Source organism: Liolophura sinensis, chromosome 1 (genome assembly GCF_032854445.1).
Source record: "Liolophura sinensis isolate JHLJ2023 chromosome 1, CUHK_Ljap_v2, whole genome shotgun sequence".
In the NCBI taxonomy this organism is placed as follows: Eukaryota; Metazoa; Mollusca; class Polyplacophora; order Chitonida; family Chitonidae; genus Liolophura; species Liolophura sinensis.
The window spans coordinates 22723402-22748332 of NC_088295.1; the positions used below are offsets into that span (position 1 = coordinate 22723402).

At 39.4% G+C, this 24931-nt stretch overlaps 3 protein-coding genes across 3 annotated transcripts; 2 read left to right on the top strand and 1 right to left on the bottom strand.

The window, feature by feature from the left end:
- Nucleotides 1-116: 116 nt before the first annotated feature.
- On the top strand, nt 117-5063 carry LOC135479786 (intraflagellar transport protein 27 homolog). The gene is made up of 7 exons (XM_064759695.1): nt 117-225; nt 601-680; nt 1289-1348; nt 1883-1942; nt 2387-2504; nt 3427-3536; nt 4648-5063. The coding sequence occupies exons 1-7, from the start codon at nt 189-191 to the stop codon at nt 4744-4746; spliced, it is 564 nt and encodes a 187-aa protein (XP_064615765.1). The 5' UTR covers nt 117-188; the 3' UTR covers nt 4747-5063.
- On the bottom strand, nt 4987-12444 carry LOC135479775 (RNA pseudouridylate synthase domain-containing protein 1-like). The gene is made up of 5 exons (XM_064759684.1): nt 12325-12444; nt 10403-10594; nt 9554-9677; nt 8208-8409; nt 4987-5412 (listed from the first exon to the last, which is right to left on the bottom strand). Exons 2-5 carry the CDS (start codon nt 10576-10578, stop codon nt 5072-5074), a joined length of 843 nt encoding a protein of 280 aa, XP_064615754.1. The 5' UTR covers nt 10579-10594; nt 12325-12444; the 3' UTR covers nt 4987-5071.
- Nucleotides 12445-12740: 296 nt separating this feature from the next.
- On the top strand, nt 12741-19729 carry LOC135482004 (nudC domain-containing protein 3-like). The gene is made up of 8 exons (XM_064761814.1): nt 12741-12862; nt 14374-14455; nt 14949-15030; nt 15623-15800; nt 16525-16627; nt 17459-17635; nt 17745-17933; nt 18390-19729. The coding sequence occupies exons 1-8, from the start codon at nt 12750-12752 to the stop codon at nt 18507-18509; spliced, it is 1044 nt and encodes a 347-aa protein (XP_064617884.1). The 5' UTR covers nt 12741-12749; the 3' UTR covers nt 18510-19729.
- Nucleotides 19730-24931: the final 5202 nt, after the last annotated feature.

Below are 24931 nucleotides of genomic sequence, written 5' to 3' on the forward strand. Positions count from 1 at the left end.
TTGTGTGGTTATGCTTGCACTCAAGACTTAAAAACGACTACAAATGAAAACGCCGGATGCGTGGAGAGTACTTTTTAACCAATCATTGGCTCTGAATGTCGTTGACTGCAGTGCAACACATAGTTTACCTTCGTTACAGCAGCGAGGTTTGACAGTGTCCATTGCATCTTCTCACGACAGAAGTAAAGATGCCTGTTGTTTTGCGAGCGAAATGTATTGTTGTCGGTGAGCGGTGATGTATATCCATTGTCTAAACATAAATATTCATCGCTGCTTTTGTGCAGTCCTCTGTTAACAAAACACTCAACGGCCAGGCTCCGGGATTTGGAAAAATCAAAAAACTTGTTCCTAGCGTTGTGTTGACATAAAAGATAATAGGCCTAATATTGTTATTGCAAGGTCTAAACAGATTGATGCCTTTGTTTTTCTATCTTGTGTGAAAATTAGATTCTGATGTGATGTGTTCAATTTATTGCGAACACAAAATAGTTGAAATATGTACGCACCGGTATATTTGCTGTTGTGGTTATGTTTTCTTGAATTTGGAGTTTTTATTTAAATTTTCACTTTTTAAGCTTAAAAATTTCATTTGTATTTTAGGTGATGCTGCTGTAGGCAAAAGTGCAGTGTGTCAGGTTTTTCACAGTGACAGTTCACATTTCCCTAAGACATACACCATGGTAAGAGAGAACTAGTACCCCTAAAACATAGATTTTTTGTATTTCTTTTTCAGTAAAGCTGAATTATTGCTGTGTAAAGAAGGAAAAATAATTAATATTAAAGAAAATATTTCGTTTTTCTATCTGTACTTATCAAAATCGAGTTGCACCAGGTCCTATTGTGATATCATGAAATGGCATCATTTTACACTACACTGCAGATATTCTATTTTAAAAGTTCAAAGCACTAAGGTCAGTTGTCTGGTGATCAATGCTAACATTACTTTTATGTTGTTTTCCTTAAGATCTGGTTGCTTAATCACTCGTCCAGGGCTCTGTGACTGAGGTGGTTAGCATGCTAGGGCTGCACAATGACACCAGGAGCCTGGCATCAATGCAGTTGCTGTGATTTCAAGTCCAGCCATGCTGGCTTCCTCTGCAGGCCATACATGTGAAGATCTGACAGCAACCTGCGGAGGGTAGCGGGTTTCCCCTGGACTCTGCTTGGTTTTCTCTCACCATAATGCCTTTCGCCATCGTATACTAAGTTAAATATTCTTGAGTACAGCGCAAAACATCTACCAAATAAATAACCACTGGTCTGTCTGTACTGTGCTTGTATTTTCCAGACATGTGGAGTGGAACTTCTTGTGAAAACAGTCAACATACCTGATAGCAAAGATTCAGTTGTAAGTATTTCAACAAAACTTTTCAAGTTAAAATGATTGAATATCGTTTTTACGCTAAATCATTGATATTTCAGTCATATTGTGGCAGTTCTTCAGTTTAACATGTGTACATGGTACATGTGTAAAAGACACTTTCCATAGCAGACCAGATAAAATGATCAGTCTGAGCATATTGGTGAACAGGTGGAGCATTTTTACGATTGATACATGTATACCTCACACACTATTTAAAACATTCAAATGTACATATTGTTAATCAGTCGATCTAATTTAATTATGTCAGTCTGTTATAAAGTTGTCACTTATGAATGGGAGAATGTTCTTGAGTATTACACAACAGTCAATTAATGGGTGTGGCTCAAGTCATGCCACAAGCAAATGATACCATGGAAATTTTTTAAGCTAATCTATGTATACGTGTGTCTATTGTAAAGGGCTAACAGACAACCAGAAGAAGCCGTTAGTTATCGAGACCCCTTCAGTATTTTCAGTTTTATGAAACACAAACCTGTATATGACTTTTTCACATTTCAGGAGGTCTGCATGTATGATTCTGCTGGAAAGGAAATATTTTCAGAGTTGGTACAAAAGTTTGTAAGTTGTTCCTTGTTTTTCATTGTCTGCTTTGACTGTGGCTTTAAATCAGCAGCTTTGTCAATTGCCTGCCAGGAAATGGGGGTTTGCTCTGGACATAGTAATTTCCTCCACCTATTAACCTGATTCATCATCATATTATATGAGTGAATAAGTCTTGAGTACTGTGTTAAGCATGAATAAAATAAATATTTTATGTTCATCTTAACATTGACTGATTACCCTATAGATGTTCCAAAGTGGTGCAATGAAATTAACATTGTTCATAGAGACTTATTAGAAATGCAGTATGGTCTGCAATTACTAACATGTTTGTAGATGAGCAGCATTTGAATTATTCATAATTCCATGATGCTGTTTTTTTGTGCTTCAGAAGTGCTTACAAAAATTGCCAGAAACAGTTCTATTGGTTGTGAAAAATATGGGAGTGATTTTATCTTCCAGTGGGATCATCCGTCAATGGTGATAGTTGTGTACGATGTTACAAATGAGACTTCATTTTCAAGCTGTCAAAAATGGCTTGAACGAGTACGGTGTCAAAAGCCGGAGCTCCAGCCTGTAGGTAAGGATTCTGTACACATATGGTCATCCAGGAAGTCACAGTAAATCACCTGTAATTTTCACTAACTTATTACCCTGTGTAATACTCCCTGTTGTACTAAATTGGTAAAAAGTAATGTAAGACTTTGTCATTGGCAGAAATTACCTCATTACCTCAAGTGATTTTTCACAAATTAATCATTCTTCTGCACAGCACAGTGATTAGTGTGTGAAAAAATTCAGAGAAATTGTGGGTTATTTAACGTACATTGTCACTTAAAATTGAAAAAGGTCCCGTGTTAATGCACATACTGGTTATTGGGTTAATTTTGAGCACAAGTTTTTCAGAGTGATATCAGTCTGAGCAATGCATTGAACTTCCAGTCTAATTTTTCAAGCAAAAGCACTTTGCAGTTACTGAGTCACAGAAATGGCACTTCCAGAATTGTTTAGAAGAAAAGACAAGACTGTAACAAATGTATATATGCATCGATAAAGTATCCAACACAAAGTTTAAAAAGCATAACTTTTTATTTTTGTGATGGTGCATGACCGAGATATCGCTGTTTAACGTAAGGAAAATAGTGCACATTGAGACAATCAAAAATATCACTTTATCAGTGTCAACCAATCAGGCATGAATAAACTTTCCTTTTATATTTTTTATTGGTGTTTTACACAGTACTCAAGAATATTTCACTTATACGACGGCGTCCAGCATTATGGTGGGAGGAAACTAGGCAGAGCCCAGGGAAAACTCACTACCATCCGCAGGTTTCTTTCCTTTTAAAACGACTTCTGATTGGTCACTACATAATGAGAATAGTGATGCCCTGATATCAACTGGTCAGATGTGGAGAACCGTGATGGAGAAAGTCCTATCAGATTGTTATTCTAAGCATAATTCAATGTCATGACACTATTGTGTATTATATTTATGGCAGGAGTTTTACTCGCCAACAAGATAGACTTGGACCAGAGGAGAGTGATAAGCCCCAAAGCAGGAAAAGAACTGGCAGATTCCAATGGCTTGGAATATTTTGAATGCTCAGCAGTAAGTTCAGTCATCAGTACAGAAGAAGCAGTGTGATATTTTTTGTCTTTCAGAAATTTTACCGAAAAAAGCAAGCATTTGAATTTGATTTGGGTGCAATTTGGTGGATAGGTTGGCCTAGGGCAATAGATCAGTCCTTTAATTTTTGTGGTGGTCTGGTTTAGTATCAGGGAAGTTTGTTGTAAAGGTTTAGTCAGCACTGGCAGATCAACTAGAAATGCACAGTGTTGTCACTATTTCTGCAGCTAATATAGAATTAGCCATACTGGTAGATGAGGTTTGCAATGTACTAAATGTATATGCCACATGTACAGACCTTGAAAAACACGTGGACAACCAGTTATGACAGTAGTAAAGCAGATTAAAAGAACATGTTAGTACAGAAATGAAGGGATGACTCATGAATGGATGACTCAGTTCTTAAACTAATCATGTAAATAAACTTCTGGAGATTTTGTGTGGACAACCAATTATACAAATGTTCATACATGGACAAAGCGAGAGGCACCTGGATGATATAACAAAATTAGGTATTTTGCCAGTCATATCAGATGTTAAAGGTTCCTCTAAGAGGACAGACTGATCGTTAAGCATTGAAATGTAATCTTAGGTCCCCAACTTAAAACTTCTGCTATTAACTTTAATTGTAGTACAAGTAGTTTAAGGAAAGACATACAGATTAAAATATCAGATTTCAGATATCAGATTCTCAACTGTTAAGAAATTTTTTCACCGAAGTAAAATGGTATTAAAACATCAGATCCACATGTAGAGAGTACATGTGATGTCATATCCACACTTTTTGCTTTGAAGAGTTCTTTTCAAGGCCCAGTGAATGCATTCATAGATTTGTATGCATGTTCATTTTGAATGATGAAATATAGCAGTCTGTGTGTATTTCATATGCATTTACTAGATGGAAAAATTCTAAAAAAAATAAATGGAACTATTTTTGTGGACTGTTTAAAGGTGGACTTTCATATTTGATACATCTCAAATTAGTGTTTTCTATGCCCTTAATCATCGTAATATTTTCATTCACTGTCTTGTTTCAAGATATAGCCCAAATGCTATTCATTTAAAAGAAATGTCTGATATTGGTTTGTTGCAGAAAGAGATGGAGAATGTGGATTCAGCTTTTTACTATCTGGCCAATGAGTACTACAAGCTGTATCAGGAAACAGTCAACCAGATGCAGTCTTTGGGATGAACTGTTGTTTGTGTTCATAAACTGATATCACCATGTTTCAAAGCCGTCCAAACAACTACAAACATGTACATGGACTTCGCATAAAAGGCCTTGCTTCAATCATCTCAATATGTTGTGATTCCTTCTAACCTTTCTATCACACAGACCTTCATGACCATTCATGGCAATGTCTCTCCTGAAAAGTTGTGAACTTCATTGTTAATAAAAACATAGAAACATGAACTCTGTCAACACATAAGGTGAGATAAAATTGAATGTATGTTTATTTATTATGAATAAATATTTTATTGGTAGTAAACATATTAAGATGGTACACATGTAATTGTTATGTGAATTCTATAGATTTCGCTTTGACTGGTTTAGGAACTATTTCCGAGTTGCACACATTTACATGGGCTTCTGACTTAGCTGAGTTTTTGTTCATACTAGCTGAGTACTGTGTGTAAGTCCTGTACACCTGGTCAGGTTGCCATAATTCATCCATGTCCGGGATGAAGGGGTCTGGTGCAGTGATATCCAGGTGTTCCAGGCCACAATCTGTAATCAGCCTATAGGAATGCAGCATCATCCTGTAAGGTTCTGTGTCAGTTCTGTCAGTATACGTGTAATCTCCTATGATAGGATAGCCAATGTGTGCACAGTGAACCCGCAACTGATGGGTCCGTCCTGCAAGAAAATACCACCTCGGCATTAAATTGTCATTTTTGTTTACAGTTGCTTCAACTTCATTTTAGGGATCATGACTGGCTCTTCAAATAAAGTGTAAAGGCCCCTCCAGACTATCCAACATTGTTCAACTTTTGTTGACTCAACAGTAAGTTGAATGCTGTTGAGGTAAGTTGTGTGTCCGGTCCACACTACAAATCAGATAGGTCAACATTGTCCAACTGTGTTGTCGTGTGTTGAGCTGTGTTTTTTTTCCAAACATGCGATAAATTCTCCTGGCTATACACCTGTATCAACTCCTGTATCTTGAGACCAGTTTCTCTCTTTCGCCTTTGGCACCGCCATTCAACTTCAAGTTGACTCTTGTTGAGTCAAAAAAAGTTGAGTGATGTTGGGTAGTCTGGACTGGGCTTTACTCTCACAGCAGCTGATCCTTTACCCATGAGGAAAGGGGTTCTTCTGCACAGCAGCTGATCCTTTACCAATGAGGAAAGGGGTTCTTCTGCTTCTTCAAACTTTTTGTACATGTAACTAGTATCGCTCTACATGCATGAATTGGTTCTTCATCAGAAGATGTTTATGGATTTTGCAAAATCCAATATGGACAACAACAAACTATGTGACCAAGAAGAACAAACTTCAAAACTGTGACAGATTACATCCACAAGAATTTTGCTGACAAATTTCAACCAGCTGCCATGTGGAGTTTTCTAGAAAATGATAAAAAGCACTGGCTGTCCGTAGGGAATTTATCTTACGAGCAAAAACAATAGGCTTCTACCTTTCAACTTCAAACCTAATAAGTGAAACAGCTTGACAGTTGCAGTAAGCCAGCAATTTAACAGTTTTAACCAGTAAGGGTAAATTTTGTACCTTTATAAACCCATAATGTGAAACATACCTACCAGTTATACTATTGTGAAAAGGGAGCAACGAGTACTTCCACATCCCATAAATGATAAGCAACCATTTTTAATATCTCTAATTTGATCAAAATTGGCCTACAGGCAACATGCATATTAGTAACATGTATACTAAAATCAGGCTTGCCATGTCTGATGGTAGAAAGATGCTTCAGTGAGGCAACTGTAATATGTATACAATAGTACATACATATAACAGCATAACCCTTGGGTTGGGGAAAGCAGGATGGGGTGGAGCTGATGTGAGTGAAACAGGTTTAAATGCTACAGAGGAGATCAACAAAATTACAAGTACATGTGTGAGCATGTAGAAAGCAGAGATTTACAGACACACAATAGTTCAGACATACATGTGTATTTATTTCACTGAGGGTTAATGCTGTGCACAAGAATTTTTCATTCTATGACCATGTTCAGGTTCAAGGGCTTCACACCTCAGTACACCAGCATATATAGTTACTGACAGCCTAGCTCAAAAATGTATAGATAAGCAAAATTTGATTGTTTTGCTTTATGAAAATCTTAACCTTCGACGTATACATGTAGATGGACGGGATGACTGCATGTCAGGGGGTGGGGAAGGGATGACTGCATGTCAGGGGGGTGAGGGATGACTGCATGTCATGGGGGTGAGGGATGACATGGTTAAACACACAGAGAATGTTTATAAACACCATAATGAGTGACACACTGAAGATAAACACTTATGTGGGTAACACACAGAGAATCACCTAAGTCAGTAACAGATGGGAGACTTACCTGTGTAACAGAGAGAATTGCCACAATGAATGACACACTGGGGGAAACACTTACCTGGTTGGCACATGTGGGATAAACACTTACCTGGTTGACACAGAGAAAATCTATACAATGAGTGACACATAGGGGATAGACACTTACCTGGATGCCACAGAGAGAATCCCCACAAAGAGTGACACAGGGGGATAAACACTCACAATGTACCTGGGTGACACAGGGATGAGTAACACAAGGGGGATAAACACCTGGGTGGCACAGAGAAAATCATCACAATGAGTGACACACTGGGGCAAACACATGGGTGGCACATGTGGATTAAACACTTACCTGGGTGACACATACAGAATCCCCACATTAAATGGCACACGGGAGATAAGCACTTACCTAGATGACACAGAGAGAATCCCCACAATGAGTGACACACGGGAGATAAGCACTTACCTGGTTGACACAGAGAGAATCCCCACAATGAGTGACACATGGGCATAAACACTTACAATGTACCTGGGTGACAAAGAGAGAATCATCACAACGAGTGATACACGGGAGATAAGCACTTACCTGGGTGACACAGAGAGAATACCCACAATGAGTGACACACGGGAGATAAGCACTTACCTGGATGACACAGAGAATCCCCACAATGAGTGACACATGGGCATAAACACTTACAATGTACCTGTGTGACACAGAGAGATTCATCACAATGAGTGACACATGGGAAATAAACACTTACCTGGGTGACACAGAGAGAATCACCACACTGAGTGACACATGGGAAATGAACACTTACCTGGGTGACACAGAAAGAATCCCCACACTGAGTGACACATGGGAGACAAACCTGGGTGACACGTACAGAACTCTCACAATGAGTGACACACACGGGATAAACATTTACCTGGGAGACACAGATAGGATACACATGTACCCGCATGAAAGAGCTAGGGGGGTGGAGGGGATAAAATTCTCTAAATACAGAAAAACTTAAATATTTATATATTAATATTAAATATTTGTTTGAAGGAGGGGGAGAAGAAGAAAACTGTTGCTTAGGAGAGAGGAAGATAAGTGCCAATTATTTTACCTCAGAATAACTAAACACACATTTACCTGTATGTGGCAGAAGCAGCAGTTTTGTGGCTGGTCTGCCCCCATACTGACCCGTTTCTAATCTAACCAGAGTTGTTTGTGCCGGGCGGGGACCTTCACAGTGTGGAGAAGCTGGCGTACACATCTTGTGGAAGGATAAGCTCCCATCTTTACCAAGTGCCTGATCAACTTCCATCTTGTCAACCTGAACATGCCCTCTAACCTAAAGCAAGGTGACACACCAAACATTTTGATTAGAGAGTCACTTGGCACCACTGTTTTCATGTTTGGTACAGAGCTAATCTTTCTTTCTTTTTCATTTTGAAAGGATTAAATGACCATGGTTTAACGAGAGGAGCAACTGAAAATTTTATACAATAGTGTACTCTATGAATGGGCTGGAATTAATTTCTATTTTGATAATTCATTAACAATAAAGAAATAAAGCCGTTATCCAACAGCACTGATAGGGTCAACACTACTATAATTTTACAACTTCTCCTAGCTTGATGTCTATAAAGTTTATGATGAGAAAAAACACGAAAAAAAGAATGGAAAGGAATGTACTGGATTTGAACCCTAGACTGCCAGGCATCATCTACAATTGGATACTATCATAGAGAACAGGCGGCTTTAATCTTCTGATGATAGCCTAGAACAAAAGACAGAAGAATACATTGTTGCAGAGCTGATCTGAATCCTAAACTGCCAGACATCATTGACAATTGACCAAGTACTAAAGACTGGCATATAGATTAAGCAGCTTTGATCTTCTGCTGATAGCCAAGGACAAAGTTTCATTCAGTCTAGCAAGAAGCTCCCGTGTTTGACAATTCTGTCAAATTTTTGTTGGTTTTTTGGTCAAAATAAGAAAACAACACAAAGTACAAAAATAATTCTTGCAGATTCGTAATTATGAGTCAAAATATGCCAGATGCTGTGTTTGTTTAATGATTTTAAGCTTTTTAAGATGAAAAGATTTAAGATTTTAATGGTTTTAATAACTGACCCACTTTTGAGCCATGTTCATTGGTCAGTTTTGGATTTATTTGCATAGCAAACAAAAAGCTTTATGCAATATGGGTAGGGCATTCCACTTAAAAACTGTAAACAAAGAGTTTATCTCAATAGGTGTAGCCGATATTGCAATTTTACGACTTGACGAAGGATAATAATAGTAATAAAAATCCGAATGATTTTAAGAGGTGTCACGTTAGGATACCAGCGCGGACCCCTAATAACAATATTTGTATACATGGTACATATGTATGACAGAACAGACTAATAACATCACATCATCATGACACAGTCATTGGATTACTACTAAAACAAATGGTGAATGATTCTGTACTCAAGGTGCAACTTACTAGTGCCAGATAATGTTTGACAACATTACGATCAGCAAAGGCCTTGTGCAGATGTTTGGCTGCTTTCTTATTTAGGGACAAACATAATACTCCACTTGTAGCATAATCCAAGCGATGGGTAAATCTGCAAAAAAAAAAATAAAGTCTTACAGATATTTTTGAAAAAAGCTGTCTATGCTTCAAAGGATGGGTATGAACACTATACAAATGCTCAGTACTTCAATTAGGAAGCTCAAAAATCTCTCCATTTTGGCGTCTGAAAGTTTTCAGCCAACATTTTAGGCGTAGATTTGTGGAAAAGTGTGAAGGCGCAAGTTAAAGACTGTATTCAAGCATGTTTGCCATTGCCAGACTTTAGTAAGTGGTCAAAGTTTCAGGAAAGGGAGGCAACTAGACAGGGACTAATGTGAACTGGTCGGTGGGCATGGGAGGGTGTGTGAGGGTGTGGGGGGATATGGAGAAATGGTAGGGGCTTGTATATATGTTGACATGTGTGAAATGGGGGCTGAAGATGAACAAGGGCGTTCTTTGCCCTGCCAAAGAAAGAATTCTCTGAAACAATGTGCTGACTGGCAAGGGTGGGAGGAGCACTGAGTGATCAGGTTATCAATTGATAACGGAGTGGTGGAGAATGGAGAGGTCTGGGGGAGGAGGGGGATAGACTTGGATTCCAACACATATCTGTCAATTACACTGGCACAACAGTGTCAGATCAAATGTAAACTGGTTTTTGCACAAAAAGTTTTGCTGGAATATAGCTAACCTACCAACACCAGATTTTGACCCAACAAAGAGGAAGAGTGATGAGGTTTAACTTCATTAAATGTTTCAAACAATGAAATGACATACCTAAAGCCATGTTTTACTTTTGCATCTCTTAACTCAGGGAATGTAGCATTCAGTTGACTCTCCACTGTTACTTGGGTCCTATCATCACTGTTGATGGAGATATCCATGTCCTTGTTGACAGCTAAGTAGTTAGGACTACGGTATAATTTCCTTACTAGGAGTAGTGGTCTTGCCATCTGTACCTTTCTTTTCCTGAAATAAGAAAAAAAATTAACAATTTATAGGTTAACAACAAGTAAATTGAAACGTCTCTATGTCTACTTGTCAACAGAAAACCACGGTACAAGTAGATGTGGATTCATGTACACTAAACAGTTGTTTGGAGTTATCCTACCTATCCACTGAAATAAGATCCGCCTCAACCTCTGTATTTTACTAAAATAAGCATTTGAACTTTTTAATTTTTAATTTTATTTTATACTTTTATTTTCTCATTTTAAGCTTACTGATGCAGTTGGAATATTATCGTACAAATGTGAAATTTAAATCTGTATTCACTTAAAGAAATTTATTTATTGATTTATTTGATTGGTGTTTTACGCCATACTCAAGAATATTTCACTTATACGACGGCAGCCAGCATTATGCTGGGTGGAAACCGGGCAGAGCTCGGGGGAACTAAAAATTAAAAAATTGAGCAAGTTACGCAAAAAATTTACAAACAACTTTATAAATTATAGTCCACTTCTCTTCATGACTACCATAGGAGGCAAAACTTGATAAACAGATTCCTTTATTGAAGTATGGGTACTAGCTTGCTGAGACTAACTTGTACATGACAAATGAGGAAGCGTGATTGAAACCAGCTCTTGCTGTTTCAGTTTTGGTGACAGGGGTTCGTCACATACCTGGCACAGTTTGGTGGTTTGCTAAACACTGATCGATTTAAAACTGGCATTGATACATCTCCATCAAGGAAAGTTGTGCTATTTCAAAATGCAAGCATTATTCATCTTGGCAGTGACACCAAGACTCTATCACCATACATGCGTACAGCTCACATAACATGTGTATGAACAATGTGTGCATGTATGCATGGGTTTTACCGTCGTACAATTTTTCAGTCATATGACCACCTGGAGTCATAAAGTATTACCGTGTGCGTACAAATACTGTGTTTTCTTGTGGGAGAGCAATTCCATGCCATGAAAGTGCTGCCGCCACTGATGTATCATGCTAAAGACACCTGACATCACCCCACCCAGTCACATTATAATGACACCAGACCAACCGGTCCTGTTTCCTTGCTCTAATCTCTCAGTGCTCAGGCAGCATATTAAGATCACGTAACAGACTTCCGGGCCGGCACTTCACTTAGATGAGAAAGTATAGTGAAATGATCAACATTGGACGATATTCCCATGGCGGATAATAACTGAATAGTCTGCACAGCATATGTAAATTGTGAACATCAACAAAATCTAGTTTTGTGATAATTCTCACGTTACTTAGATAACATTTTCACCGGCCACCTTGTTTGTGCAAGAAAAGCATGTTCACGCAAGTAAACTGGCAGATGCCCAAGTGTATGTTTTCGAGGCCACTGCCAATCATGTCTGGGTAGTTGCCAGTTTACTTGTCACTAGACATGCTAGAGGTTAGCCTTTACTTGTGCAGTTATGTAAGTTATGATTTTGGAAATACTGTAAAAAACTACAAATAAAAAAAGATATTTAAAAAATGCAATATATCGGCCTATGCAATGAAGGGTTGCGTACTTTCAAGTGACAACACTCGCTCGACATACCACTACACCTTTGTTAATAGTATGCGGTATCAGCGAAGGTATAGAGTACTAGAGGTAGGCCTACTGAGCCATGCCAACCCTCGCTCTTGTTAGGTTGTATCGTATTAGTAGATCTATTAATTTGTGATTGCTTTCCACCAGCGACACTGATTGCTTTCCATCAGCGACAGTGTACCTTTAGCTGTTATCAGTCATATGTTCCAAGAATGCCTTATGTGTCTGAGATTGATTTTCCAGTGAAATTTAAAACGCATGATATAGAGCAGTCTGAACCGTTTGCTGTATGATACAAATGAGACAGTGGCATTTACGACAACTCTACCCTATCTGAAATGAGCTACTGGTAAACAGATCCGGAAAATATTTATTTGAATGTAAGGAAAAGACTGACTAAGTATAGATAAAATACAAAAAAGAGTTTAAATAATGAAGATATTCATATAATTAATTATTCAAAAACATATTTTAATCACAACTGGTTAGATTTTATTCATGTTTATTATTCTATCCGCTTTAAATACAGATGCAGAGTTTTAAAAACGTGGGATAAATCTAGGGTATAATTTGTGAGGGTATAACAACAAGAACACATGTAGCAAGATGGCCGAAAGGATGGATCAAGAGAAGTATGACCCAGCCCTTTTAGGAATCCTGCAAAACGAAGGACAGATCTCCACGTTTCTAGATGTAGTCCTAGGATTTTTATATAGGAGGTAAACATAATCTCGATATTGTGTCATGTTTTGATGATAAATATACGTGCGATGTTCCGTAACTTTAAACTTCAACCTCTTCAGTAGGCCAACTGGCTATTACATATTACTTTTTACTACAAACGCTGAGCAAAAGATCATGCAAATTTTAGTTCATATATCAACATTTTCAGTCATTCATTGATAAATCAGTTTTGAGAACGGGCGACGCCATTTTTAAATATGGGAACTATATAGTTGTTGATTTAAAGCAGTTAAAATGTACACCATACTTAATTTTTGTTCAGCTGTAATGTTTTCTTGCTAACATATCTAGACTTAGAGGATAACAAGGTAATTACACTCTCATGAGCTGCCTAGTTAATTGTCCATGAATTCCCATAGAGGACTATATATCTGAATATACCAGCATTATTGTTGACGAATGGCTGTTGTCATGTCCGAAAACTGCCCTGTTTTGAAGCAGTAGCTGATAACTAGCCGTACAGACAAGCTAGAAGTCATGAAACTGCAGGCAGTTCTGATAGCAATGCCATCTTCCATGACTGTTAATTGTATCAGTAGATTGTATTTGAGTACATACTGCTCAGATAAATCTCTTCAAAAGGCTCACATTATCCCCTTATCACCAGTTTCTGACAGTTACTCTGCAAAGAAGACTTTTAAATTATTCTGTTTCTTTGCCCCCTGACAGCTACATTGCTCTGCATGGAAGCCATGTACAAAACTAAAACAAAGTCTTTTTAATAGGATTTTTCTTAACAGTAAGCACTCAAATACATCAACTAGTAACAGTTGTGTCACTTTATTTGAAGAAACCGTGCACAAAATATCCGTCTGCAGGGACATACAACACATTTGATTTCATTGAGCATTTTAACTCTTGTGGCTTGACCACTCGAATCAGGGTTACATTATCATGTATGCAACCATTTCTGTTAAAGAGTTTTGCTAGAATCATCTGATTGGCCCAAAACAATCAAATCCACAGGGCCTCCATGGCCAAGTGGCTGGTGTGCAGCAATTGGCTTAGGAGCCTGTCACCAATGCACGCACTGTGTGTTCATGTCCAGCTTGTGCTGGCATTCTCTTTTTTCATATGTGGGAAGGTCTACCAGAAACCTGCACATGTTTGTGGGTTTCCACTGGCTCTGCCCAGTTTTCTCACACCATGAATTGGAGGCTGCTGTCGAGTAAGTGAAATATTCTTGACTATCGCACAAAAACACAATCATATATATAAATAATCAAGTCCCATTCCCATTTTTTCAGCTGTGGCATCATGTCAGCAGATTTATTGAACCACTGGGCTCTTCCGGTTTCTCTGTCCTGTTTCTCCGACCAACCATAAGTCTTGCTGCTATCATCAGATGACATGAAGCATCCTTGAATCATAAAATCACAATGAAGTTATCAAATCAATAAATACATATAAATGTTTACTACCATTGAATCGCATATTTATTTTCCTTGAATGTATTTACTACCTTGCATGTACATTTACTTTACAGAACTGATTTCTTTGTGCTAATGAAAACTAAGACTGACAAGATGGGCTTTCCACCAGGAGTTGCAGCCAAACTCCTCCTGACTGTAAGTTACTCTGTGGCAGAGTTTGCTGCTGTCAGTTCACTATGAGACACTAATTGATGAAAATGAATTCGTATTAAATTATAAAATAAAATAAAAAAAGGTCTACCTCTGCTCTCACTGTATGTTGGCCATAGTAACAATAAGTTGTTGACGATCGCTGGCCATTTCGCAGTGTAATAAAATCTTAACAATCTTTGAACAAGTCACTCAGAAGATGCCAGAAATCATGCGCTTTTGGCTTTGCTGAATACAATGGGATTTATCCCATCATTATATGGCTCATTAAGAGTGCCACTCTCAAATAAAACCAATTTCATGTTTATGTAGTTGTGGTCAAGAACAAAATCGAAAACTGTCATTGTGGATTGCTTTCTTATGAGTAAGTGCTAACCATATTTACCAAAACGTAACTTTTACTGTTTTTTTAAATTTGCATTTTAAAAAATGTTGGTGATTCATTAACTTTTTTACCATTATTTCCCTTTATTTAAAGGCATATAAAAAATATGAAGATATGGCCAAGAAAGCAGAGGAAGAAAGGGCACAGAAATTATTAGAAGAACAGATGAAAGATGGTAGGCATTTTAAATATCTAGCAAGCAGTAACAATCGCTGTCTGTCCAGAAGGTTTTGAAAGTGTATGGTATAGTGAACTTATAATGTAGTCAGCCATGTTGATAGGTTCATGTATTAACATGGTGTTAGTGAGCCAGCAGTGGTGAAGTGTTTTGCACTTGCAGTGTTCTAAAATTACTCGGTAAAATTGTCCAGGCTAATCAGCCAAGCTGTCAGTGTCTGGCCAACACACGATTGATGTATACTTGTGCCAACCCATAGGCCTAAGTGAAATGTGGCATAAACCTCAATCAAGGAAATAAATAAATATGTTTTTGCATGTACAGTTATTCTTATATCTGAATATAAATGTCATATATCTAAGGTCAGTGTCAAGTGACTGGTAACATTCAAAGCAGTAAATTAAATGTCTTCAAGAAGTAATCCAGACATGGCATTTGGAGCATACGTGTGCCGAAATATGACAGCCAAAATGTGCAGTGGGCCATTTTCATGTTGTAATGTGGAAAAATTATGGTCGCACAGGTGCCACCAAAAGATTCAAAGAGATGTCCCTGATTTTGTTACTAGTGTAGTGCCTTTCTGTTACAGATGTAAATATGGCTCCTCCTGCAGTGGAGATAATAGAGGTTGATTCAGAGCCAGTCTCTCAGGGCTGTTCTGTCACAGAGGTAGTGGAGCCTGACAACGCACAACCCACCCCTGTTGTCAGCTCTAAACGTCAACCCCCACCCAATGACCCTCCAGCTAATAACTCAACAGATGATGGGTTAGTTCTGAGATTATTCATGTGTGATTGCCTGTCTGATTAAGTAAATGTACAGAACATTTTATACCAGTTTATTTACATATGGCAGTATTTCAGACATATTTTATTAAAGGACTAATGTCATGGCATTGCTGCTAACTGGGGGGAAATATACATCTCGCCATCTTTTTTATTTTATTTCAGTGAAAAGTTTTAAATGTTACGGGATGTTTCATTGTTTATTTTCTGTGTGCATACTAATTACTCCCAATTACAAAATTCACAGCTTAGTATTTTGGTGTGGTTTCCTCCCACCATAATGGTGGTTTTTGACAGAAATTGTACTGTACAGGTGACCTTTTGTATACCTGAAGCTAAGGAATGCCCGGAAAGACCTTACAGATCACTGAATAGTACAGATAGAGCCACATTTGCCTGACAGGTCAAAATGGTGAATAGGCTTAAAATCGACAACACTTTGGGTTTGGAGACTTTATCAGTCTGCGCAGAATAAGCTTGAATAAACATTTTGCCAACAAGCAAAAAGGTTGAATAATTACGGTATATTCGTTATTGTGTGCTTTGTTAGAGAATATCTATAGTTTAGTTCCAGGCTGTTGAAATAAAGTCTGTTGATGTCCATCTGATAGAGAAAATACAAAATTGGATTTGCATTTATTTGTTCAGATGGGTTATTGATTTCCATTGATTGCTGTAATCATGAGTATTTCTGTTTGGTTTGCAGAGACCGTAAAGTGTACCAGGCTGACTCAGAATGTTATAACGGAGCAGTGCGTGACACTTACAGCTGGTCACAAACCATAGCCGACTGTGATATCAGGGTGAAGGTAGGTGTGCCCTAAAGTACAGCTCACACTTATAGCTGGTCACAAGCTGTAGTAGACTGTGATATCAGGCTGCAGGTAGGTATGCCCATAAGTACAGCTCACACTTACAGTTGGTCAAAACCCACAGTGGACTGTGAAATCCAGGTCAAGGTAGGTGTTTCCATAAGTACAGCTCACACTTACTGCTGGTCACAAACCTTAGCGGACTTTGATATCAGGGTGAAGGTAGGTGTGCCCATAAGTACAGCTCACACTTACAGTCGGTCACAAACCTTGGCTTCTTTCAGAGGCATTTAAAGCACATTTAAGGCACAAACCGTAACAGACTGTGATATCAGGGTCAAGGTAGGTGTTTCCATAAGTACAGCTGACACTTACAGCTGGTCAAAACCCACAGTGGACTGTGAAATCCAGGTCAAGATAGGTGTTTCCATAAGTACAGCTCAGACTTACAGCTGGTCACAAGCCAATGTGGACTGTGATATCAGTGTGAAGCCAGGTGTGCCCATAAATATAAATCACTTGTACAGCACAAACCAGCATAATGTGTTTGGCTGACTGTAACAGTAAGTACAAATATCTGCTACATTTGATCATAAATGAGCATACATTGCGATATCAGGGTCACTGTTCAGCAGCATGTAGCTACAAATCTCCTCTCCATCTCCTCTACACAACTATTTCCAAGGCCAACATAATAATGATGTAAAATCCTTGAAATATCCTGAAGCTTTTGCAACATTAAGAAGAAAATGAAAACTTTAATAATTTGTTGATCTAAAATAGTTAGCTGAGTTGCTCAGCCTTTCCAATTGGTACTCTATACTTCAGGTACCCAAAACTGTCAAGAAAGGTGGATGTGTGAAGGTGAACATAAAAAAGAAGTATTTGAGTGTAGCTTACAAGGACAGCCATAGTGAGTGGGTACAGGCCATGGACGGACCTCTAACCTGGGACATCAAAGTGGAGGAAGCTATTTGGAGCTTGGTACCAGGAGAACACATACATGTGAGTTCAAAGATCCCATTTAACTAACTAAATAATTGTATTATTGTCACAGATTAAGTTTTGTGGAAAGCCTGCAAGAACTGATGTTAACTTGTTCTTGTTTTAACAGATTAACCTGGAAAAGGTTCAGGAGCGCTGGTGGGATGCAGTGCTGGAAAATGAACCCAAGATAAACGTGAGACAAATAGATGCCAGTCGACCATATACAGACTTAGATGAGGAGTCTCAAGCAAAAATCTCAGAGATGATGTACAATGAGCAGCAGAAGAGACTGGGCCTGCCACAGTCACACGAGAAGGTAAGACTGTGGCTTTCTGTTGTGGATACCGTGATACTCTGCGTTTAATACAAGTTCATTGGGTTGTCTGGAAAATTAGCTTGTTACATATAGAATGAGATTTTCTTGTTTTGGTGGAATCTGACAATTTGCGATGCTGTCTACATTTGTCAATACACAGTAGATTGTAATGTTGGCCTTGGTCCAGAAATTTTTAAATTCCCCGGCATGCACTGTTCATGGAGGACTATTTGTCCTCCACAAATATCGTGTGCATATTTGTACGTGACTAGTGGGAAAGTTTGTCAGTCAAAGTTCAGTGGCTTTTACCTTAGCGACACTGATTTCCTGTGTCAATAAACCTCAATGAGTATGGCATTAAACAGTCAAATAAAGAAATAAATTGTATTGTATTAGTGATGTATGAATTATAAGGATTTTAATAATGTGTGATATGTGTTTTTTTAATACTTCTAGAACACCCATGAGATGCTGAAGAAAGCCTGGAATGCTAAGGGTTCTCCATTTGCTGGGCAGCCATTTGACCCTTCCAAAATTTCAGTGGACCCATCAGGAATGGTCAATATTAACTCTTAATGATCATTGGATCAAGTGGAGAGAACTTGTGAAGCAAATTGCCATCAGGTGGAGCAAGGGGAATAATCCAGTGAATGCCTTCCAGGGAATGGAGAATCAGTTTGTGATCCCTTATTCTGTAGGACGTTCAGTCCACTGGCCTGCCCTAACACTGCAGTGTTACATTTCTTCTCCATCAGTGTTATATCTAGATGTTGATAGGTTTGTAGCATCCATGTTAACTGAGACATTTGTCCTGTTTGATGGTGCTCAAGTTCTTTCCTGACTCTTTGTGATGTAATGTGTGCCAAAGGAATTGAGATCTTGAAAGATGAAATCATATGACGTTGTTAGCGAAGCAGTGCTGTATGTTTGTGATGTATTAGTCTAATGTCTCTCTGTGTTACTGCCCCTGTTTGCTTTATTATAACAAGTGCCTTTAATGACTGTGTAGCTGCTGACATGCATGTAAACGGTTGATGGTAAATGCCTAACTCACTTAACTCTTTGAGGCTATGACAGTAGGACCAGACTAGGTTGTTAAGAGGATATTACGTTAGGTCGTGGCCTCTGCTCAGGTGTGCTTATATTGTGTAATAATGACATGACAGTGCGGCTCATGTAGTGATCATCATATCTGCTTAGGTGTACTTATGTTGTGTAATGTAGATTTACACTTGACAGTGCGGCTCATGTAGTGGTCATATCTGCTCAGGTGTGCTTAGATTGTGTAATGTAGATTTACACCTGGTAGTGCAGCCCAATGATGTACTTGTGCTTGACTTTCAGTCTACGCATTAACTTTGCTTGAATCTCAAGATACATGTACTTGAGCTTGACTTCCAAGATAGACTCATCTGTGCTTGACACTGAAGACAAATTTATTTTGACTGAATGTCACGAAAAGTAATGTGGAAATGTTGCCATATTCAATTGTATGTGCTTAACGTGTAACTTGTTTGCATCATTGATTTTATCAAGGATATGCCAGCTTCATTGTTGTAAGTTTTCAGAGGTTGTAAAGATGAGTATGTAATTAGATAACACACCTTCATATTTAATCCTAACTTTGCGAGGACAGTTTTTTGAGATAGCACCTGGGTTATATTTACCATTTTAGTCGGTTGGTATGTTTAATTTATTGTGATGTTACCTTTTATTATATGTTTTAGGAGTGTTGATGGTTACTAATATGAGTAGTCTGATTTTACTAAACATGTTAATAAAGCATTTTTACCTTTGATGAGTTTGATTTTTTAAAAAGTGTTGTTTTGAAGATGCAAATTATAAGATGACAACACATTTTTGGTGGGCAAAGGTTTTAAAGACTGATTTACTATCTTAAAACTTTAGTGTTGTGACAGGATGGTGGAATATTAGCTGTGTGTTGAAAACTTGGCAAAATGTGTAGTCCAAATGAGAACCAAATCAACCAGGCGTCTCTGTACATGTCAACACTGTACTATGTGGTGACAGTACCCGCAGCTATGCTGACAGAGCGTGAATATGACAGTGCTGGGACTTTTATGTTACAAGGAGACCCTGTCGTGGTATGACACAGATAATGTTGACAGTGACTTTATAGCAGAAACGTACAAGCACGTCATCAGTAGCACAACTGCTGGCACATGGGGAATTGGTTCAGTAACAAGTACATCATCAGTAGCACAACTGCTGGCGCATGAGGAGTTGGTTCAATAACAAGTACATCATCAGTAGCACAACTGCTGGCGTATGAGGTGTTGGCTTAATAAGTACATCATCAGTAGCACAACTGCTGGCACATGGGGAGTTGGTTCAGTAACAAGTACACCATCAGTAGCACAACTGCTGGCGCATGAGGAGTTGGTTCAGTAACAAGTACATCATCAGTAGCACAACTGCTGGCGCATGAGGTGTTGGTTAAATAACAAGTACATCATCTGTAGCACAACTTCTGGCGCATGAGGAGTTAGTTTAATAAGTATATCATCAGTAGCACAACTTCTGGCCCATGAGGTGTTGGTTTAACAACTACATCATCAGTAGCACAACTGCTGGCACATGAGGAGATGGTTCAATAACAAGTACATCATCAGTAGCACAACTGCTGGCACATGAGGAGTTGGTTCAGTAACAAGCACATCATCAGTAGCACAACTGCTGGCGCATGGGGAGTTGGTTCAATAAAAAGTACATCATCAGTAGCACAACTGCTGGCGCATGAGGTGTTGGTTTAATAACAAGTACATCATCAGTAGCACAACTGCTGGCGCATGAAGTGTTGGTTCGGTAACACACATCATCAATAGCACAACTACTGGCGCATGAGGTGTTGGTTTAATAACAAGTACATCATCAGTAGCACAACTTCTGGTCCATGAGGTGTTGGTTTAATAACAAATACATCATCAATAGCACAACTTCTGGCGCATGAGGTGTTGGTTTAATAACAAGTACATCATCAGTAGCACAACTGCTGGCACATGAGGTGTTGGTTCGGTAACACACACATCATCAATAGCACAACTTCCGGCGCATGAGGTGTTGGTTTAATAATAAGTACATCTTCAGTAGCACAACTTCTGGTCCATGAGGTGTTGGATCAATAACAAGTACATCATCAGTAGCAAAACTGCTGGCGCATGAGGTGTTGGTTTAAAAACAAGTACATCATCAGTAGCACAACTGCTGGCGCATGAGGTGTTGGTTCAATAACAAGTACATCATCAGTAGCACAACTGCTGGCGCATGGGGAGTTGGTTCAATAACAAGCACATCATCAGTAGCACAACTGCTGGCGCATGAGGTGTTGGTTTAATAACAAGTACATCATCAGTAGCACAACTGCTGGCGCATCAGGAGATGGTTCAATAACAAGTACATCATCTGTAGCACAACTGCTGGCGCATGAGGAGTTGGTTCAATAACAAGCACATCATCAGTAGCACAACTGCTGGCGCATGAGGAGTTGGTTCAATAACAAGTACATCATCAGTAGCACAACTGCTGGCGCATGAGAGTTGGTTTAATAACAAGTACATCATCAGTAGCACAATTGCTGGACCATGAGGTGTTGGTTTAATAAGTACCTCATCAGTAGCACAACTGTTGGCACATGAGGAGTGGGTTCAATAACAAGTACATTATCAGTAGCACAACTGCTGGTGCACGAGGAGTTGGTTCAATAACAAGTACATCATCAGTAGCACAACTGCTGGCCGATGAGGTGTTGGTTCAATAACAAGTACATCATCAGTAGCATAACTGTTGGCACATGAGGAGTGGGTTCAATAACAAGTACATTATCAGTAGCACAACTGCTGGTGCACGAGGAGTTGGTTCAATAACAAGTACATCATCAGTAGCACAACTGCTGGCCGATGAGGTGTTGGTTCAATAACAAGTACATCATCAGTAGCATAACTGCTGGTCCATGAGGTGTTGGATCAATAACAAGTACATCATCAGTAGCACAACTTCTGGCGCATGAGGTGTTGGTTCAATAACAAGTACATCATCAGTAGCACAACTGCTGGCCAATGAGGTGTTGGTTCAATAACAAGTACATCATCAGTAGCACAACTTCTGGCGCATGAGGTGTTGGTTCAATAACAAGTACATCATCAGTAGCACAACTGCTGGCACATGAGGTGTTGGACCAAAAACAATCAGTAGCACAACTTCTGGCCCATGAGGTGTTGGTTTAATAACAAGTACATCATCAGTAGCACAACTGCTGGCGCATGAGAGTTGGTTAAATAACAAGTACATCATCAGTAGCACAACTGCTAGCGCATGAGGTGTTGGTTCAGTAACAAGTACATCATCAGTAGCACAACTGCTGGCGCATGAGGAGTTGGTTCAATAACAAGTACACCATCAATAGCACAACTGCTAGCGCATGAGGGGTTGGTTCAGTAACAAGTACATCATCAGTAGCACAACTGCTGGCGTATGAGGTGTTGGTTCGGTAACACGCACATAATCAATAGCACAACTGCTGGCGCATGAGGAGTTGGTTCAGTAACAAGTACATCATCAGTAGCACAACTGCTGGCGCATGAGGTGTTGGTTCGGTAACACACATATCATCAGTAGCACAATTGCTGGCACATGAGGAGTTGGATCAATAACAAGTACATCATCAGTAGCACAATTGCTGGCACATGAGGAGTTGGTTCAGTAACAAGTACATCATCAGTAGCACAACTGCTGGCCAATGAGGTGTTGGTTCAGTAACAAGTACATCATCAGTAGCACAACTTCTGGCGCATGAGGTGTTGGTCCAATAACAAGTACATCATCAGTAGCACAACTGCTGGCACATGAGGTGTTGGACCAAAAACAAGGACATCATCAGTAGCACAACTGCTGGCGCATGGGGAGTTGGTTCAATAACAAGCACATCATCAGTAGCACAACTGCTGGCGCATGAGGTGTTGGTTTAATAACAAGGACATCATCAGTAGCACAACTGCTGGCGCATCAGGAGATGGTTCAATAACAAGTACATCATCTGTAGCACAACTGCTGGCGCATGAGGAGTTGGTTCAATAACAAGCACATCATCAGTAGCACAACTGCTGGCGCATGAGGAGATGGTTCAATAACAAGTACATCATCAGTAGCACAACTGCTGGCGAATGAGAGTTGGTTTAATAACAAGTACATCATCAGTAGCACAATTGCTGGCGCATGAGGTGTTGGTTTAATAAGTACCTCATCAGAAGCACAACTGCTGGCGCATGGGGAGTTGGTTCAATAACAAGTACATCATCAGTAGCACAACTGCTGGCGCACGAGGAGTTGATTCAATAACAAGTACATCATCAGTAGCACAACTGCTGGCCGATGAGGTGTTGGTTCAATAACAAGTACATCATCAGTAGCATAACTGCTGGTCCATGAGGTGTTGGATCAAAAACAAGTACATCATCAGAAGCACAACTGCTGGCCGATGAGAGTTGGTTTAATAACAAGTACATCATCAGTAGCACAACTGCTGGCCAATGAGGTGTTGGTTCAATAACAAGTACATCATCAGTAGCACAACTTCTGGCGCATGAGGTGTTGGTTCAATAACAAGTACATCATCAGTAGCACAACTGCTGGCACATGAGGTGTTGGACCAAAAACAAGGACATCATCAGTAGCACAACTTCTGGCCCATGAGGTGTTGGTTTAATAACAAGTACATCATCAGTAGCACAACTGCTGGCCGATGAGGTGTTGGTTCAATAACAAGTACATCATCAGTAGCATAACTGCTGGTCCATGAGGTGTTGGATCAAAAACAAGTACATCATCAGAAGCACAACTGCTGGCCGATGAGAGTTGGTTTAATAACATGTACATCATCAGTAGCACAACTGCTGGCCAATGAGGTGTTGGTTCAATAACAAGTACATCATCAGTAGCACAACTTCTGGCGCATGAGGTGTTGGTTCAATAACAAGTACATCATCAGTAGCACAACTGCTGGCACATGAGGTGTTGGACCAAAAACAAGGACATCATCAGTAGCACAACTTCTGGCCCATGAGGTGTTGGTTTAATAACAAGTACATCATCAGTAGCACAACTGCTGGCGCATGAGAGTTGGTTAAATAACAGGTACATCATCAGTAGCACAACTGCTGGCGCATGAGGTGTTGGTTCAGTAACAAGTACATCATCAGTAGCACAACTGCTGGCGCATGAGGAGTTGGATCAATAACAAGTACACCATCAATAGCACAACTGTTGGCGCATGAGGGGTTGGTTCAGTAACAAGTACATCATCAGTAGCACAACTGCTGGCGTATGAGGTGTTGGTTCGGTAACACGCACATAATCAATAGCACAACTGCTGGCGCATGAGGGGTTGGTTCAGTAACAAGTACATCATCAGTAGCACAACTGCTGGCGCATGAGGTGTTGGTTCGGTAACACACATATCATCAGTAGCACAATTGCTGGCACATGAGGAGTTGGTTCAATAACAAGTACATCATCAGTAGCACATTTGCTGGCGCATGAGGTGTTGGTTCAGTAACAAGTACATCATCTGTAGCACAACTGTTGGGGCAGGAGTTGGTTCAATAACAAGTACATTATCAGTAGCACAACTGCTGGCGCACGAGGAGTTGGTTCAATAACAAGTACATCATCAGTAGCACAACTGCTAGCACATGAGGTGTTGGTTTAATAACAAGTACATCATCAGTAGCACAGCTGCTAGCACATGAGGTGTTGGTTTAATAACAAGTACATCATCAGTAGCACAACTGCTGGCACATGAGGTGTTGGTTTAATAACAAGTACATCATCAGTAGCACAACTGCTGGCGCACGAGGTGTTGGTTTAATAACAAGTACATCATCAGTAGCACAACTGCTAGCACATGAGGTGTTGGTTTAATAACAAGTACATCATCAGTAGCACAACTGCTGGCACATGAGGTGTTGGTTTAATAACAAGTA

What these genes read in the sequence shown, in the direction of transcription:
- LOC135479786 (XM_064759695.1), top strand. Translation starts at nt 189, where the DNA reads ATGCCTGTTGTTTTGCGAGCGAAATGTATTGTTGTCG. An exon ending in CTGATAGCAAAGATTCAGTT is followed by an intron (nt 1,349 to 1,882) that starts GTAAGTATTTCA and finishes TTCACATTTCAG; the next exon opens with GAGGTCTGCATGTATGATTC. An exon ending in AATATTTTGAATGCTCAGCA is followed by an intron (nt 3,537 to 4,647) that starts GTAAGTTCAGTC and finishes GGTTTGTTGCAG; the next exon opens with AAAGAGATGGAGAATGTGGA.
- LOC135479775 (XM_064759684.1), bottom strand. Translation starts at nt 10,578, where the DNA reads ATGGCAAGACCACTACTCCTAGTAAGGAAATTATACCGTAGTCCTAAC. An exon ending in TCAAACATTATCTGGCACTA is followed by an intron (nt 8,410 to 9,553) that starts GTAAGTTGCACC and finishes ACCTTGCTTTAG; the next exon opens with GTTAGAGGGCATGTTCAGGT. An exon ending in GCTGCTTCTGCCACATACAG is followed by an intron (nt 5,413 to 8,207) that starts GTAAATGTGTGT and finishes ATTTTCTTGCAG; the next exon opens with GACGGACCCATCAGTTGCGG.
- LOC135482004 (XM_064761814.1), top strand. Translation starts at nt 12,750, where the DNA reads ATGGCCGAAAGGATGGATCAAGAGAAGTATGACCCAGCCCTTTTAGGA. An exon ending in AATAACTCAACAGATGATGG is followed by an intron (nt 15,801 to 16,524) that starts GTTAGTTCTGAG and finishes TTTGGTTTGCAG; the next exon opens with AGACCGTAAAGTGTACCAGG. An exon ending in TACCAGGAGAACACATACAT is followed by an intron (nt 17,636 to 17,744) that starts GTGAGTTCAAAG and finishes TTGTTTTAACAG; the next exon opens with ATTAACCTGGAAAAGGTTCA.